Here is a 17,329-nt window from a genome sequence, read left to right as displayed (position 1 = left end):
ACCCTTCCAGCAGTCGGCAGGCCTCCGGAGAGGCCGCTCTGGCCGCAGGGACACGCTGTCAGCCCTTTTCCCCATTCGCCACCCTCGCCACGGCGGTACGACAGGAGGGCGCGCAGCGGCGCGGGTGCGAGCGGCGGGAAGCGGCCCCAGCGTGACACCCGGCGGGGCCGGCTCCCGCGGGAACACACGCCGCGCGGCGGCTGGCGGCTGGCGGCTGGCGGCGGCGAGGCCCGGGCCCGCCCGCAGTCCCCACGGCCCCGCCGCCCCGCACGCCCGCCCGCCGCCGCCGCCGCCGCCGCCCACTCACCGCCACACTCGACCGAGTACTGGTCTCCCCAGTCCCCGGACTGCGGGCTGCAGCCGCCGCCTGCCGGGGCCTCCTGCTGCTGCCGGTGCTGCAGCTCCTGCTTGAGCAGGGACAGCGGCGAGTAGTGCTCGGTGGCCAGGGCGGCCGGGCGCGGCCCGGCGGACAGGACCCCCAGCAGCAGCAGCACCAGGACGCGCCGGACGGCGTCCGCGGCGGCCACAGCGCCGCCCCAGCAGCAGTAGCAGCAGCAGCAGCCGGCAGGTGCCATCTTTCCTCAAGGCGCATGTGCGGCGGCCCTCGCCGCACGCTGCGGCCTCTCGGCCTGAACCCGCGGCGGGCAGGTGGGCCGTGGCAAGGGGGCGGGGAGGGGGCGTGGCGTTGCCTGCTGGTAGTTGTAGTCCCAGCTCGGCCCGCCGCGAGCTCCCTCTCTGGGACTGAGACTACGAATCCCAGCAAGCACCGCAGGGGACAGGCTTTCCGGTCTGATTTCTGACGTTCCCCGCCGCCCCCACGCACCCGCCCCGCCACTGAATCGGAAGTTCTCGGGTGCAGTTGCGTGGAAATGGGCACGGGTGGGCGGAGTGGGCTACGGCCGGGCAAGGGGAACCCAGAAGGGGTGGCCGCGGGCAAGGGGAATGCGGAAGGGGTTGCAGCAGCGCCTACTGCTGCCTCGGCGCCCTGCCAGTACAGGTGCATCGAATGCAACCAGGAGGCCAAGGAGTTGTACCGAGACTATAACCACGGAGTGCTGAAGATAACCATCTGCGTGAGTTGTCAGCTGTGGGGTGTCCTTGGGCGGAAAATGGCGCTGCGGGATCTGGGGGCCGTGGGAGGCGATGGGATCTATATAGCAGCTTTTTAGGACAGTAAAAATCAACGAGTTTCAGGGTCCTCCAATATAGTCCTCAGCTCGATGCTTGGCATACCTGTCCGGGATCAGTGGAGCTTTTACACGGCTACCTATAGTGAAAACTCACCATCCCACGGCGGTTTGCTGGTGAGACTTAACGCTGCGAACGGATCCTCGAAGATTATGTTGACATTGGAGTTCACGCCCAGGCTTTTTAGGTCTTAGACATTCTCCCTTTCATAGATAAACATTGTCATCCTTATGGTCCATAACCTGTATCAAATTTTCCTGAATTTCAGGTTTCATCCTTTGTGGTTATTGAATCCACAGTATGTGTTGTGTGCAGAGCACTAAGCTTGACGTTTGGTGATACGAAACCCAAAAATGAATGAAGATATTGCTTTCAGTACGTTCGTAGTCTATAGAGAATAATTTGATATTTAAAAGGTCCCAAAATTGGAGGTTCTTCTGGAGGTATTAGCAAAGAACCTGCCGTGTAATAGGCAGTCAGTCCGTTTTTGTCCCATTTCTGATCTCCTGACGATTTTCTAATAATGATCTTCGTGAGAAAAACATGGCCTGGGGATCCCTGGGTGGCTCAGCGGTTTGGCGCCTGCCTTTGGCCCAGGGTGTGGTCCTGGAGTCCCGGGATCGAGTCCCACGTCAGGCTCCCTGCATGGACCCTGCTTCTCCCTCTGCCTGTGTCTCTCCCTCTCTCTGTGTCTATCATGAATAAATAAATAAATCTTTAAAAAAAAATGGCCTGTAATATTATGAGAGTAGACAAAGCATGAATGTGTACCTATTTAATCTGTTGTCAACTGACATAATCACTGTTCCTCTCTCAAGTGGTTTCCCTCACTTGGCAAAATTTCAACTCTGATTAAATCCCACACACTGTCTGATCTGTCTCCTCACCCTGAGGAAAAAACATCTAAATTCATGACCACTAACCTCATGTAGCCCTTGATGCCATCTGGCCATCAGTTACATTTTACTAATCTATTCATGTTCCCAATCTGATGAACCATCCCGACAAACCTCTCAGGTTTCCCATACCCTGCTTTGCTAAAAAACAAGAGAGAGAAAGAGAGAGAACTTCCATAAGCTTTGCAAACACAGAAACCTAGTACTACCACCCGTTATCATACACTCTGTCTTCCTTCCCTCCTGTTAGAGTGGATGAGCTGTCCACAAATCTAAAATCAGTGTGCCCTTGTGCAACTAGATCCCACCCATCCTTTTCCATTTACTTAGGGACATCCCTGCAGCAATACTCTTCTGCTCTCCTCTGGATCATTATCACCAGTGTATGTACTAAGTCTTTCTTTAAGTTAAAAAAAAACACACACACACACTCTTCATCTCACTGGCTCCTTTAGCTCCTCCTCATTTCCCTTCCCTTTGACAGCAACGTCCTTTAAGAGATATTTGTACTCGTTTATTTCCTTTACTACTTTCTCTTGAATCAACTTCAGACACGCTTTCTCCCCACCCACCATTTCACTAGAAACTGTTCTTAAGATCGTGATCACTGACGTCTACTTTGCTAAATCCCATAGTCCATTCTCAGTGAACTGTCAGCAGCATTTGACCTTACTACTTCCCTCTGGAAACACTGTGTGCGTTTGCCAGGACACCAGACTCTTCTGGTTTTATCTTACTGGCTATTCTTCTCAATCTCATTTCTGGTCCTGCCTCACCTGCCTCAACCTCTTAGACATGGAGTACCCTAAGTCTCCCTAAGTTCTTGGGCCTCTGTCTGTCTACACACTCTCCTTTGAGGAGCTCATTCTGGTTCATGGCTTTAAATTCCATCTAAACGTTGACAGTTCCCAAACTTAAACCTCTAGCCTGAACCTCTTCCTTCAACTCCAGACACAAGTATCCAGCTACCTACCTGATCTCTCCAATTGGATTTTTATAGTTACATCTAACTTTCACAGTTAATGGTAACTTTAGTATTTTAGTTCCTGTCCAAAATACCTTGGAGTTATACTTGATTCCTCTTCCACATTCCTTGTTTGCTTGACAGATTTTGTCAGCCCTGTCTTCAGATTATGTTCAGAATCCACTGCTTTCTGCCACCTCTACAACCATGATTCATGCTGTCATCATGTCTCACTTGGATTATTATCCTAATTCTTTTTTTTTTTTTTAATTTTTATTTATGATAGTCACACACACAGAGAGAGAGAGAGGCAGAGACATAGGCAGAGGGAGAAGCAGGCTCCATGCACTGGGAGCCCGACGTGGGATTCGATCCTAGGTCTCCAGGTTAGCGCCCTGGGCCAAAGGCAGGCGCTAAACCGCTGCGCCACCCAGGGATCCCTATTATCCTAATTCTTAAACTATGTCACCCCTGCACCTCTTCAGCCTCCTTACACAGTAGCCAAACTGTGGCTTTTAAAATGTAAGTTAGATCATGTCATTCGCTTTCTCAAACCTTCCAGTGATTTTCCATCTCACTCAGAGTTGCACTGGCTGTAAGGCCTGTGTAGTCTCCTGCTACTTTTCCCTTACTCTACTGCAATTCCATTGCCTCCTGATAGTTCTTAAACCAGTTTCCTTCCTTAGGACTTTTGCACTGTGTCTAACATGGCTAATTCCTCCCTCACTTCCTTCAATTATTTTTAACATCTCAGAGAGGCCTACTCTGACCACCCTATTAATGATTCCCCCTACTTAGTCTGGTGTACCACCGTATCACCTCTCCCTGCTGCATCTTTCCCAGAGCACCTGTCATCTTTGAATAGTCTTTACAGTTGGCTTATATGTTATTTATTACCTGTCTCCCCCCACTGGAATATAAGCCATACAAGGACAAAGAGTATGTATAATTTATTTGTTAATATAGCTGGCTCACCCAAGACATGCCTGACACATAGTAATAAGTACACAATAAATATTTGCTAGATGAATGAACCATTCTTAGGTTTTTAAATGGTCATATCCTTGGCCAACCTGGTACAAGGGAGAGAACAGTAAAAGATATGCCATCTAAAAATAACGACTTCTGGACTGGCCCAATTAAATGATCAATCTTAGAGATGACAGCCACATAACTGTGAATAAAGCTGTAACTGTCTCTGCAGTTAAATTAGTTATCTTTAATGATATAAATGAATCTTTATTTTTTTAAATCATTGGCATTTAACAAAATCCTTCTAATCATCAGATGCTGGCTTCTCTAGAATTCTGTTTGGAATATTGAAGGGTGCAACAGTACATTATTGTACACAGACATTCCCTGATGACATTGAGTGTGTAATATCCTCATTTTTATCATGATAACACATACTAATATGCATAGTGGCATTAGTCAGGTAAAATCATTTAGTTGATGCTAGACTCAGAAAATTAAATTGTAAATAAATTAAAAAAAGAAAATTAAATTGTAAAATAATTTTATGAAGGTTCTCCCAAGTGATGAGAGTAAAAAGTAAAAAGTTTATAGACGTCAGGCTATATGTTTTGAAAAAATAGCCAAAGTTTCTATAAGCTGGTAACTCATACATTGTCTCTTAGCTGGTGTATTTGGAGTCAGCAGTACACTCAGCCTGATCTCCTCCCTGTATTTCTCAGCCGAATCTCCCTTCTCTTTCTCTTTGCTCTTCCTGTTTTTCCATTGCCATTCCTTCCCACTTGCCCCTCTGTGTTTCTTTTTCTTTTCTTTTTTTTTTTTTTTGCCCCTCTGTGTTTCCCTAATTTTTCTCCATCTAATGGAAGTATGTCCTTTGCTTTTAGCCACTCCTTCTCATCCAGCTTTAGTTTAGTATAATTATGTGTAAAGATATAGTACTTTTGATATTCTGTACTGCCTAGACTATTTTATATGCTCATATTTGATAAATTCACAATGATAACAAATCAAGACTCCCTTGAGATTCTCCTAAACTTCGAGTCTGTTCATATACTACAGTATTCAGCTTCTACCCTTAGATGCTGGATGCAAAGATGAATAAGACACTGTCCTGCCCTTTAGGATTTTAAAATGTAGGGGGTTCCACTTTCAAGATATGTGTTTGCTTATTGTAGAGCTAAAATGAAACAGGTTTGAGAATGAGTGGGGAAGAGGATAGCCCTAGAGATAATGGGGAGGAAGAAGCAGAAAGAACATCCACAGAATATTGGCCAGTTTATATTCTAAAAGAGATATGATTCACTAGAGAACTGAAGAACATAACAGCAGAAAGTAATCTATATCCACGGTGAGATAAAAGTGGTAGAAGTTAGGAGTTTCTGGGGTATACATGGTACCCGTGCTGTAGGGATTTCTTAGAGGACAACTTTCTCTTTCAGGATATTTGTCTAGTAAGTGGAACAATTTTGCCAAAATCAGAAAACATATCTAAATGTTGCCATCTGCCACTAAAATGTTTTGCTACATTTGTATATGGTTTCCCTCCTTACATTTAAGGTGAAAGAAGCACTCAAGGAAAAAGTGAATAATTGAAGAAGAACAAGGAAAAATTAGCCTGAAACTGGTAGGGAACCAGCAGACTCTAATGAATTCTCAATGTTTATAAAATACTCAGAATGCTAGGAAAGGGAAGATGGGCATTGCAGGTAACAGCACATGAGGCCAGAAGCCACTTCTATTTAGGTTCGTGTCACCCCGTGTTCATTCCATTATACAGGGTGATATAAGCGGCCGCTTACAGGTGCAGGCTTACTCACCTTCCTCTTCTAAATTATAAAGTCCTGAAGGATAGAGACTTATTTCTCAGAGTGAATCTAACACCTTGAAAGTGCCTGGTCCATAAAAACGGCTAAGCAAAGAGAGCTGTTCTAATGAATGTTGTAGCACTCCAAACATATTTGTCAGACAAGTGATTGCAGGGGAAAATCTGGCCTGCTGTGTCTCCCGGTGCTGGTTTCTGCCTACTTCCTTCTAAAAATTGCCTGAATCCTGGCATAGACTTGCAGTGTCATGAGATGGGTTTTAGGGAACTTTTAAAGGACAGAGAAAAGACCCTTGACCAGCCAGCAGCTTCATTTTACAATGAAGCAGCATCTCTAGTGTTGCAGTGTTGTTTGTAGAGAGGAAGTGTTTTTCCACACAGGTAGCCCAGGGAGGTGTCCAGAAAACAGCTCTTTATCATGTGTTTCTGATTCTGTGGCTTCTGTTTCTGTTTACACCCTGTTTACTCTTCACTCAGCTGAGAAACTGCAAAATTATTAACCTCTTATGCCTCAGCTTCATTAGGTGGATTTAAATTTGAGATAATAGCACATCTCCCTTCATTGGTTCACTTGATGACACAAAAACATACCCATTTCTTGTAGATGACATGAATGGAGAAACACTTTAAGTTGGAAGTGATTTTTTTCATTACATTTGGAGTGCAGGGTTAATGTTTTTCAGCACACTTCATTTTTTTCCTAGCATTTTGATGTAGTTTTAGACCATCCCAGTATGTTTGCATATCTATCACTTCTATTTTCATTTTATCTTCTCAAAGTTTCAAAATGTTTATGTTTGAATTGTAGCCATTAGAAGAGTAGCCTTGATGCAACTTTTGTAACCAAAACTGTTTCAAATGTCTCATTTCTGATGAGCTTGTTCCTGCACACCTGTGTTTATATGTTCCGATGGTGTTGGGATTTGATAGCATTGTAATCACATGTGTCCAAAAAAAAAAAAAAGACAATTTCATAGGAGTCACTGAGAACCCAAAAGTCTTACTTCGCTAGCCTAGAACCAAGCTGACCAACCCACGTCCTTATGTACAGCTCAGGATCCTCCAGTGTCTTCACTGTCACAGAGAAAGACATTTTCTTTCCATAGTCTGGATGTTATTGAAGGAAAAAAACAAGCTTCTCTAGGTATCTGCCACCCCCAGATTGTTGACATTGTGCTACACTCTTTACCTGCTTTTAGCTCTCAGAAACTCTGGGCATAGGGTTACTTTTCTCAAGCCCTTTCTTCAGATCACATTTCGAGAACCACAAAATTGGCCATCCAGCCAACAGGGAACAATTTCTCAATGAAAGTACTTTATTCATTTTTTATTTATTTATTTTATAACAATTCCTACAAATTGAAAGTAGGATTTTCTGGGATACTTTCCTACCTAAAATCAGTCTTTAAATCAAATATCGTTTTAGCTTCTTACATATGAGATTAAGAGATTACTATCTCTAGCCTAGAAGATGATAGTCATTTCTGAAACCAGGGCTTCTTATAGGTAAACGTTTTGTATCTGAGAAGTTAACTTAAGTAAATGCTGATATGTCCTTATTGCTATACAAGTTCAAAATAGACTCTCTAGTTTGAAATCCTTTAAGATTTCAGAATGTATGAATTTGCTTGTTCTAATATAATCTCACATTATTTCAGAAATCCTGCCAGAAACCTGTAGACAAGTATATCGAGTATGATCCTGTTATCATCTTGATTAATGCTATTTTATGCAAAGCCCAGGCCTACAGGCATATTCTTTTCAATACTAAAATAAACGTAAGTTGTGATAATTTTTTTTATTTTCTAATTTCACTTTTTGATGCTTTTACATTTTTAAAGAATAATAATTTTGAGCAGAATTAAAGAACGTTATTTTAAAAGAAATTCTAATGAGGATGGGTCTTTTATCCCAACAAGTCTGGAAGTTTCTAGAAATAACAGACATTGATAAACAGGTACACAATATTTAGTGAGTATTCATGAATATGGTAACTAGAAGGAAACTGACAAATCATAATCTGGATTGCCTTTTAGTAGGCTACCTTTTGAAAAAGACACCAATTATTTCTAACAATAAACTTAAATATATCAAAGTAGGGAGAGAATTATACTGAGGAAGTAAGCAAACTTTAAAAGAGAAATATTTTTAAACAGTTTATTGCATTTCATATTCTACTAAGGAAATTCCTTCCCTCCACCCTTAAGTCATATAACCAGGGCAGTTTTTAAATTGCTAGAGCATTGATTCCCAAACTTTGGTATACATTAGAATCACCTGGAAGAGAGGGAGGGAGTGGCAGTTAATCCTTCCAAGCTGAGGCCTCACCCAAAATCAGTTAAATCAGAATCTTTGGGGATGGTTTCAGGATTAGTATTTCTTAAAACTCCCTGGGTAATTCCAGAGTGGAGCCGGGAGAACCAGTGTGCCAACTAGAAGAACCTCTCAGAAGTCCACACTGATACCTATTCCTGGGCTATATTGCATTTGCACACACTTTCTTTTCCCCACTTTCTATTGATATAGAAAGTTCAACCCATGGAGTAATTTAAAAAAATTTTTTTAAAAAAGGTTTTATTTATTTGAGAAAGAAAGTACATGCATGTGTGCTCTGGGGGCGAGGGGTTGGAATGGGGGGAAGAAGGAGATAATCTCCAGCATGCTGGAGCCGAGCACATTGAGCACAGAGCCTGATGCAGGGCTCAAATCCCAGGACCCTAAAATCATGACCTGAGCCAAAATCAAGAGTCTGACGCCTAACTGACTAAGCTACCCAGATGCCCCATTAGAGTAATGTGTTTTAAAAAGCCAATTCTCAAAAAAAAAAAAAAAAAAAGCCAATTCTTAGGATTCCTGGGTGGCTCAGTCAGTTAAGCATCTGACTCTTGATCTCAGCTCATGTCTTAATCTCCAGGTTGCAAGTTTGAGCCCCACATTGGGCTCCACACTGGGCATGGAGCCTACTTAAAAATAACGAAATAAAAATGTAAATAAATAAATACATAAATAAAAAGCCAATTCTTGTTGCCTGGTACTTTCTATTTTTGCCAAAATTTCAGACTCTTTAGAACTTGCAATGGATTTTCTACCTTTTAATTGCTCTTTGATATATTAATTTATATTCATTGGGCATAGGGCCCTTTTTTAAAAATTTGTGTTCAGACTAATAGTTTCCTGTGAGGTATGATAGAATCTTCAGGTTAATTCTATTCTTATTGCTGCTTCCACCTATCATGAGTCACATAAATTCTGTGCTTGGTTCTGTGTATAGGACAGATGCTGAAAATATAGAGACGAGTGAACTACTATTTAAAGCAGTGATTCTTAACTAGGGGTATACATCAGAATCCTCCTTCCCCACAAAACTGTTTCAAAATTGCATGTCTAGGATTACTTCCAAAGATTCTTAATCAGGATTGGGGCCTAGACATTTGCCGTGTGAAAAATCTCCCCCATGTGATTCTGATGGACATTGCTGATGAAGAACCACTGGTATACAGACAACACAATTATACACTTAATTGGGCAGCTCTGAATTTAAAAAGCTATGAGATGGGAGGTTCTTCAAAACCACAAATACTTAGCTATATCTGTGCCTATTTGGTATTACATATAATTGTTTCTTTACCCAATGCATGGCATTGTCTTTTTGACCACCAGATGCATGGAAAACTCTGCATATTTTGTTTGCTTTGTGAAGCATACCTGAGATGGTGGCAGCTTCAAGATTCAAACCAGAACACTGATCCTAATGACTTCATCAGATATGCCAAGGAATGGGATTTCTATAGAATGTTTGCAATTGCTTCTCTAGGTAGGAAAAAGCTATGCTTTCTATTCTTAGTTAACTAGTAACCACTATTCTGATTAGAGGTAAGGTGGGTAGTCTTAATCATTGGCAAGAAGAGGGGGTTAATACCAGACTTGAGACTAAATGTTCAGTTCTATCACTAACCTACTAGGTGAATATGTCTAAATTATCTGCTTTCTTACTTTTTTATTTGTTACCACACATGTGTTATGGAAATGACTATATTTAGCAGAGTAGAGAGTTAGTGTTTTGAGGTATATATAATATTGTTGATAAAATTCCTCAATTTAATTTCTTGATTGTATAATTTAAAGATTCCCTAGGTCCTATTTTTAAAACAGATTGATAATTGTTAGACATTATGCAATGTATTGTGCTAATTGTGTTGAACTGATGCAATCTGTTTAAGAGGGAACACTTCTTATTTATCTGACTTCATACAGGGAAAGTGGCTACTGCCCCTAAATTCCTTGCTTTTCTTTCTTTTTTTTTTAATATTTTTATTTATTTATCCATGAGAGACACAGAGAGAGAGGCAGGCAGAGACAGAGGGAGAAGCAGGCTTCATGCAGGGAGCCCAATATGGGACTCGATCCCAGGACTGAGGGATCACGCCCTGAGCTGAAGGCAGACACTCAACCATTGAGCCACCCAGGTGTTCCAGGAATTGCTTTTCTTCACAATTCCAGTTTGTGACTTAGGTCAGAATTGTACAGATTTATGTGACTATTTCCTTACTTACTGGCTTCCGTGCTTCTCTGCCTCTAAAACTCCTTTTTTTTAAGATTTTATTTATTTATTTATTTGTTCATGAGAGACACACACAGAGGGGGAGAGAGAGAGAGGCACAGAGACAAGCAGGCTCCATGCTGGGAGCCTGTTGTGGGACTCCATCCTGGGTCTCCAGGATCAGGCCCTGGGCTGAAGGCGGCGCCAAACCGCTGAGCCACCTGGGCTGCCCTAAAACTCCTTGATGATAAGGAAATATTACTATAGTAATATCAAGTCTCCAGTCCACTGCAGTGTCATGTTTCTGAACTGTGTCTTCTTTTATCCCATTTTCTTCTCTTTCTGCTCTTACTCCCTTCATCCTCTCATGCAGTTCTAAGGTTTTAAAATTTATATCCTGGAGCTCCTGGCTGGCTCAGTCGGGAGAGTAAGTGACTCTTGATCTCAGGGTTGTGACTTCAACCCCCCATGTTGAGTGTAGAGGTTTCATAAAAATAACATCTTTTTTAAAATTAGTAAATAAAATAAAATTTATATACTAAGAATTTCCAGATTCACATAATAATATTAAAAACATCCTTGAGGGTATCCCTGGGTGGCTCAGTGGTTTAGCACCTGCCTTTGGCCCAGGGCATGATCCTGGAGTCCCCAGATCATGGGGAAGCAAGTGATTTCCCCAAAGTCCCGCAACAGTTTAGTGTTATCTCTAGTGTTAGTCTCTATTCCAGAGACCGGTGGCTCTCTGGAATCCCCACCTAGAGTTTTCTCCATGCAGCACCCTGTAGGCAGGTAGCAGGTCCCGCTGAGCCATCTGATCAGTGAAAGCCTCAGGAGTAGAGGCTCCGTGATATCTGTCCTGGGAAAGATTGTGCAGAGCCCGAGGGCTGGTGCAGATGCATACATCTCTTGAGTTCTGAATTAGGAAGATGTGGAGGTTATCTAGTCCGCCCTCTATCCCATGAGAGAAATCCTCTCAGTTCTGCAACATGATCTAGCTTTGAGTATCTCCAGTGACAGGAGGCAGCTCACTATTGCTAGATTGTTAAGGTTGTTGCTTTTTTTTTTTTTTTTTTTTTTTGTCCAAATCCAGACTATAAAATCTGCCTATTTAATCAGATCCTTGCAGTTGACAAGTCCTTGAGTTATTTTGCAGGGAGATGGGATATCTTCCCTGAGGGATATATCAAATGTCATGTAGGTCAGCCATCCAAAATTATTGATTCTAATCAACTATGTTTGGAACCTTTTAGTTTGGCTCTATTTGGTTATACAACATTTTAGGAAAAATACAGTTGTCTCTCCTATAATTTGATATATAAGTTCCAGAAAAAAACCTAGTTCTATAGAAACCTGAATAACACAGCTTATGGGGAAAAACAGAATTTGGGACAGACCACTCAAAACATACGCAGTCGGGTAATCAGAGGACTAACCATCTTAATACACATAATATCACAGCTGAAAGAAATGTTAAATTCCTAGTTAATAGGAACAGAACAGACTGTGCTCTTTTCTGTGAAGCCAGTAGAACTGTGGCTTCTTCTGGTCTGGACTCAGATTGTGAATACTTTCTGGAAGGTTAAGGAATTGCACTCAGAAGGTTTGTTAAAATGAATAAGGAAGTTTCCAGTTTTGTTAACAAGATTCAAAATATGTAGATAATAGGCATTCAGTAAATAGTGGATGAATGAACAAAGAAAAACACCTTCATATGTAATCTTTAGGGTGGGTCCCATCTTTCAGACTTAAAAACCTCCTCTTTACTCCTGTTTTAGTCTTTCTGTGGAGATCTCAAACACTGAAGATGTTTAAATAGAACCTTACTTCCTAGAAAGAACTTCAGAGAACTGATGACTACAGTGGTCCATGAAATACTTCATGAGTGAACTGCTGAAATATGTTTCTGCAATCACACCAGCAGGATTTGACACAACAGGCAGGGACTTATTTATTTAAAAAGAAGGAGGGGTAATGGTGGGGGGAAGAAAATTTGATCTTGATGAAACAGTTCTCATGAAGACAGCTAATAAGTTGTATTTCAGAATTGTGGTTTATATGTTTTTAGAGAGAGACGGTTTAGATAGCAACATTCATATTTCTGTTTTCCATTTCCTCCTTAGAACAAACTGCCTTTTTTATTGGCATTTTTACTTTCCTGTGGATAGAACGACCAATGACAGCGAAAAAAAAACCCAACTTCACTTTGCTGCTGAAAGCATTATTATTATCCAGCTATGGAAAGCTCTTGCTCATTCCAGCTGTCATTTGGGAGCATGACTACACGCCCCTGTGCCTCCGACTCATTAAAGTATTTGTCCTTACATCAAATTTTCAGGCAATTAGAGGTATGTTTATCTTTTATTCTTGTCTTTTCAGCTTTCACCCCACATACAAGCCTGAAGTCCTATTTCTCCAACACAGTTTTATAAACCCTGTTAAAACACTGGAATTCTTCATAGAATAATAACAATGCCTGACATTTCTCTAGTGCCTTATACATAACACAGAGTCCATATTTGCTCAAAGTAATGACATATTATTTTTTAGTCTTTGGGATGCTTTCATGTGCATTATCTCCATCTTGCAAGGTTGGTAGGGGAGTCATTATTACCTCCACTTTGTGAATGACTTGTCCAAATGTACCCAGCCTACAAGTTGTCAAGCCAGGAAGCACAGAACCTGCTCTACAACAAAGGGATGAGCAGCCCTTCATTTTTCCCATCCATTGTGAGAAGGGTTATTTTAAATGAGCCTCTTAACCTGGTACCTTTTATCCAAATACTTCTCATCTTATAAGCTGTAAAACTGAGAAATCTCTGGTTTTTTTCCTGCTAACCTCTTTACAACCTTAGAATTTATTTTTTATTTTCTCCATGGAAATCTGTGTCTTGATTTCAGGAGAAGCCTAGTGTTTTTGTTATAAGAACACACTTTGTTTCTTTCTAGAGATGAAACCGTGGGAGAAGATATCAGCACAGGCTAATACGAACAAATAGAGACTCTCTAAAAACAACTTTATAAGACAGTTCCATTCATGATGCCACAGAATTTACATGCTGATATCAATTAAACACTCAAGAACTTATTAGCTACCTTTCTTTTCCAGTGACCCTGAATATCAGCCGGAAGCTCTCCTTTCTGGCCATCTTGGGTGGCTTACTGATGGAAAGCACCATGGTCTACCTCTTCCAGAGAATGGAATGGGATATGGGAAGTGATTGTGCCATCTATAAATCTCAAGACTTTTGAAAAGGTAAAAGCCTCTTAATGTTCACACATTCAGATAGGCATCCTTCTCGGAGACAAAGGTCATTGTAAAATAAGATGCCCTTACATGCCACACTCCCCACCCGATTGCCTTTGGGTCACCTGCGTCCCATGCAAGGACTGTAGTGCACATCTCAGGGTCCTTCCTTTTCATTCTTTGTCACCTCAAGGACATCCACTCTGTGTTGTGTTGCTTCTAGGGGCCCTGTTCTCTACCTCCCCAATACCTGCACTCCACACCACTCGTACTGAGACCTCAGACTCTGAACTCTGCCCCCTTGGCATCTGGACCCTCCACCCCCCAGTCATGGCATTTTGCTGCCTCCCTCCACCATCTCTGCTCTAGGCTGCCTTTTCACCTCCAGTCCCCTGACCTCCTCAACCTCCATTTGCCTCTCGTTTAACCATACCGACACATGTAGGCAGCTGTGGATTCATCACCATTAGTCCCTTAAAACCATCAGCTTCTTGCCCTTTTACCAGACATGCCTTATTAGAGCCATTTGGGTGAATCTCAGCATCTGTTTTCCCCGAGTCCAGAGCTGCAGAGCCTCAACTAGACCTCGGCGTTGCTCCTCTGCCTCCGTGGTCACCTCCAGTGAACCTCCCATCGCACTGTTCTGGAACTTTCCATGCTCCTTCCTCCCATGTCTGCCTTCACTTTGCTGAGAGTTGAGCCCCTTATAAATTCCTTGAGCTCCCTTCCTCTTTCAATCCAGAAATCCTTTGGTCTTTCCTTCTTCCCTCCCTCCTGTCCTGGACTTGTGCTCATCTTCCTCCCTGTAAGTGTCCTCCTCCCTCTGGTCACAGTCAGACTCCTGGGCCACAGCCTATGTTGGCTGTAGGCTTCTGGAGCAGACTCAAGAGGTGTGCAGGTGGGGAGGAAAGCACAGAAGCAGCAGAGAAACAGCCCAGCTCTGAACCTCCTGTGGCCTCCTGTAGGTCCTGTGGCCTCAGGCTCCCCTAATGCTGGGTCATTGCTCTTCATTTTCAGGTCTTCAGACACTGCACCTTCATTATTCACTCTATTATGTGGCTCCTTCCCCTTTGCAAACATACACGTACAGCTATCTGTTCTAGAACTGTTGGTCCCAGCCTGTTTCACCACCTTCCTTCTTCATAAAACATTCTTTCTCCTATAGTCTCCTGAAACTGTGTTCCTAAAACTCCAAGGGAAGCTGGTTGCCAGCTCTCCATTAGAGTCCTCCTCCCTTAGCTTAGCTCTGGAAGCTAACTCAGAACCCCTTGTCCTAAAACAGGCTGCCTGGTCTGTCAGATCATTTAGTTTGACTCGTCCTCAGCCCTCCTCTTCTCTCTTGCTGTTCACGCACTCAGCGTGATGGCAGTGCCACAGCATGGACCTTCTTTCTCCCAGGACGTAGGCCTCCTAGACCAGCATCTCCAGCTCAGCCCAGGCATTGCGCCCTTCCACTGCCTTCCAGGCGGTGCTGCATGACCGTGCCGTTACCTCTGAAGTCCAGCTCCACTTCACCCCCCTCTACCCACCCAAACATAATCCTTTCCTGATGCTTTTCTCTAGAAACATTCCTTATCACTCAGACCTCAGGCAGCTCTTGTCTCCTGCCTAAAGGTTTATAACAGCCTCCGCACAGCTTTCCGCCCAGAGACTGATGCCACCTAAATCTTCATAAAGCATCACTTCTGAAGTCCCTCCAAATTTTTCATCTGCCTTACTGCTGACACAGGAGTTTCTAGTCTCTAGTCTCTTCCTGAGGAACGTCTTTTAGTTTTCTCTTTGCTTACTTGTGGGCCTCAGTATCCCAGTTCTAATTCCCTCTCTACCATCACGTTGCTATCCACATCCTCTACTAAGGTCTTCTCTTCATTTCCAAATATGTCTTATGCTCTCCCCAGGGCCTAGAGTGGCCTGTTCTCCACCTCATCACACACAGCCAGTCCTCTTTGTTTCTCCATGAAAGGAAAACTTTCCAAAACCTCGAGTCTGTGCACTCACTCCCACTGGCCTCCCAGAGCCCAGTTCAACACCACAGCGGACATGTCCAGGCTCTCCTTAGACTGTGTCAGCACCACTTTGCCCCGACTTCCACGGGTGCTTCTAGTTGTCGAGTTATCAGTCGTAATTTCTGTCCAGGAGAACAAAATCATCTGTCACAACCATTTGAAAACCATTCTGCTCATTTATGTTACCTCGTGTTTTATATCGTCCATGTCTTATATTCACATCCTATGTGTTTATCCCTGACTCCCCCAGCCTGGTAAACAGATTGGTTCTGGAAGAGACTGGAAGTATATGTGAGGAAATACGTATTTCCCATAGCACAGGGCCTGCCCAAATACGGATTTGTTGAATGATTTTCAGCAGAATGTGCCACTCTAAATACTTCTTTTATTATCCACAGTTGGATTCTTTATTATTTGTGGCATGACCAACTGCGTCCGAAGAAGAGAAGACATAAAGTACAAAGCAAGCTCCTCATTTGTGTTGAGCAAAATGAGGCAAAGATTTGGATACACTTCCTGAAAAAGAAAGCGATGGTTATGGCATTGGAAACCCCCATCACTATGACACACACACCCCCACCCCCCCATATAAGAGACCACTAAACCACATATATATGCACACAGACACAGGGACACTGCCTTAGGGAGTGAGGTGCGCCCCCCCCCCCCGCCCGCAAGTGTAGACTCCAGCAAGTAGACCCCTTCAGGTAAGCATTTGAACTGAGGGAAGAGCATGAATGCAAGACTCGCACATAATAAGACCTTTGTTTCATTATTTTGACATGCTTATATCTTTTTTTTTTTTTAATTTATTTTTTATTGGTGTTCAATTTACTAACATACAGAATAACACCCAGTGCCCGTCACCCATTCACTCCCACCCCCCGCCCTCCTCCCCTTCTACCACCCCTAGTTCGTTTCCCAGAGTTAGCAGTCTTTACGTTCTGTCTCCCTTTCTGATATTTCCTACACATTTCTTCTCCCTTCCCTTATATTCCCTTTCACTATTATTTATATTCCCCAAATGAATGAGAACATATAATGTTTGTCCTTCTCCGACTGACTTACTTCACTCAGCTGCTTATATCTTTTTAATTTAAATGTTAAGTTATTGGCTCTTAATATATTTAAAACAGTATTTTATGTTCTTACAACAGAAACATTTTTCTCTTAATAAAGTCAGAATAAACTAAGCTTTTGTAAATTTTTTATAAATTTCAATGTTTTCCCCTGTGACTGAGTTACTCTTTAGAAATGGCTGATCCAAAAATAAATAACTAAAACCAGTGAATTGTCTACTTTATAAGGGTAAACTCCATCTCGATAAAGCCAATACTGGATAAATTGATACGTAGCACCTTCCCTTTTCTCTCTCCCCATTTCATTCACTTATTCATGCAGCAGAAATTACTGAGCCCGTAGTATGTGTGTCAGCATGGACGCAGTGGTGAATGGCCTTCTTAAAGTTTATGGAGCAGTGGAGCACTTGGGTGGCTCAGTTGGTGGGGTGTCCAACTCTTGATTTCAACTCAGGTCATGATCTCAGGAGATCCAGCCCCACTTTGGACTCCATCCATGCTGGGTGTGGAGCCCACTTGAGATTCTCTCTCTCCCTTTGCCCCTCTTTCCCACACTTGCTTGCTCTCTCCTCTCTTTCCCTCTCTCCTCTGTCTCCTTCTCCCCCACCTAAAATAAAT

The 17,329-nt window shown here is 42.8% G+C and overlaps 2 protein-coding genes across 15 annotated transcripts in view; one reads left to right on the top strand and one right to left on the bottom strand.

Annotated features, from left to right (window-relative positions):
- The window catches only part of TTC13 (tetratricopeptide repeat domain 13), an 80,435-nt gene extending 79,776 nt beyond the window's left edge, over positions 1-659 (bottom strand). For 5 of the 14 annotated variants that reach the window (XM_035715529.2, XM_025448662.3, XM_025448663.3 and 2 more), the window contains exon 1: positions 308-650. In XM_035715529.2, coding sequence (XP_035571422.1) covers positions 308-575 — 268 coding nt within the window. In that variant the 5' untranslated portion in view covers positions 576-650. Of the gene's footprint in view, positions 1-307 lie in introns of all 14 variants that reach the window. The other 9 variants (XM_035715524.2, XM_035715525.2, XM_035715528.2 and 6 more) reach the window with 4 other exon arrangements.
- Positions 660-685: 26 nt separating this feature from the next.
- ARV1 (ARV1 homolog, fatty acid homeostasis modulator) lies at positions 686-16,825 on the top strand. Its single transcript, XM_025448667.3, has 6 exons — positions 686-1,073; positions 7,501-7,620; positions 9,503-9,656; positions 12,503-12,727; positions 13,489-13,635; positions 16,031-16,825. Exons 1-5 carry the CDS (start codon positions 870-872, stop codon positions 13,629-13,631), a joined length of 846 nt encoding a protein of 281 aa, XP_025304452.1. The 5' UTR covers positions 686-869; the 3' UTR covers positions 13,632-13,635; positions 16,031-16,825.
- The last annotated feature ends 504 nt before the right edge of the window (positions 16,826-17,329 follow it).

This window comes from Canis lupus, chromosome 4 (genome assembly GCF_003254725.2).
Source record: "Canis lupus dingo isolate Sandy chromosome 4, ASM325472v2, whole genome shotgun sequence".
In the NCBI taxonomy this organism is placed as follows: Eukaryota; Metazoa; Chordata; class Mammalia; order Carnivora; family Canidae; genus Canis; species Canis lupus.
Note: the sequence above shows the minus strand (reverse complement) of the source record. Positions and strands in the feature narration are given on the sequence as shown.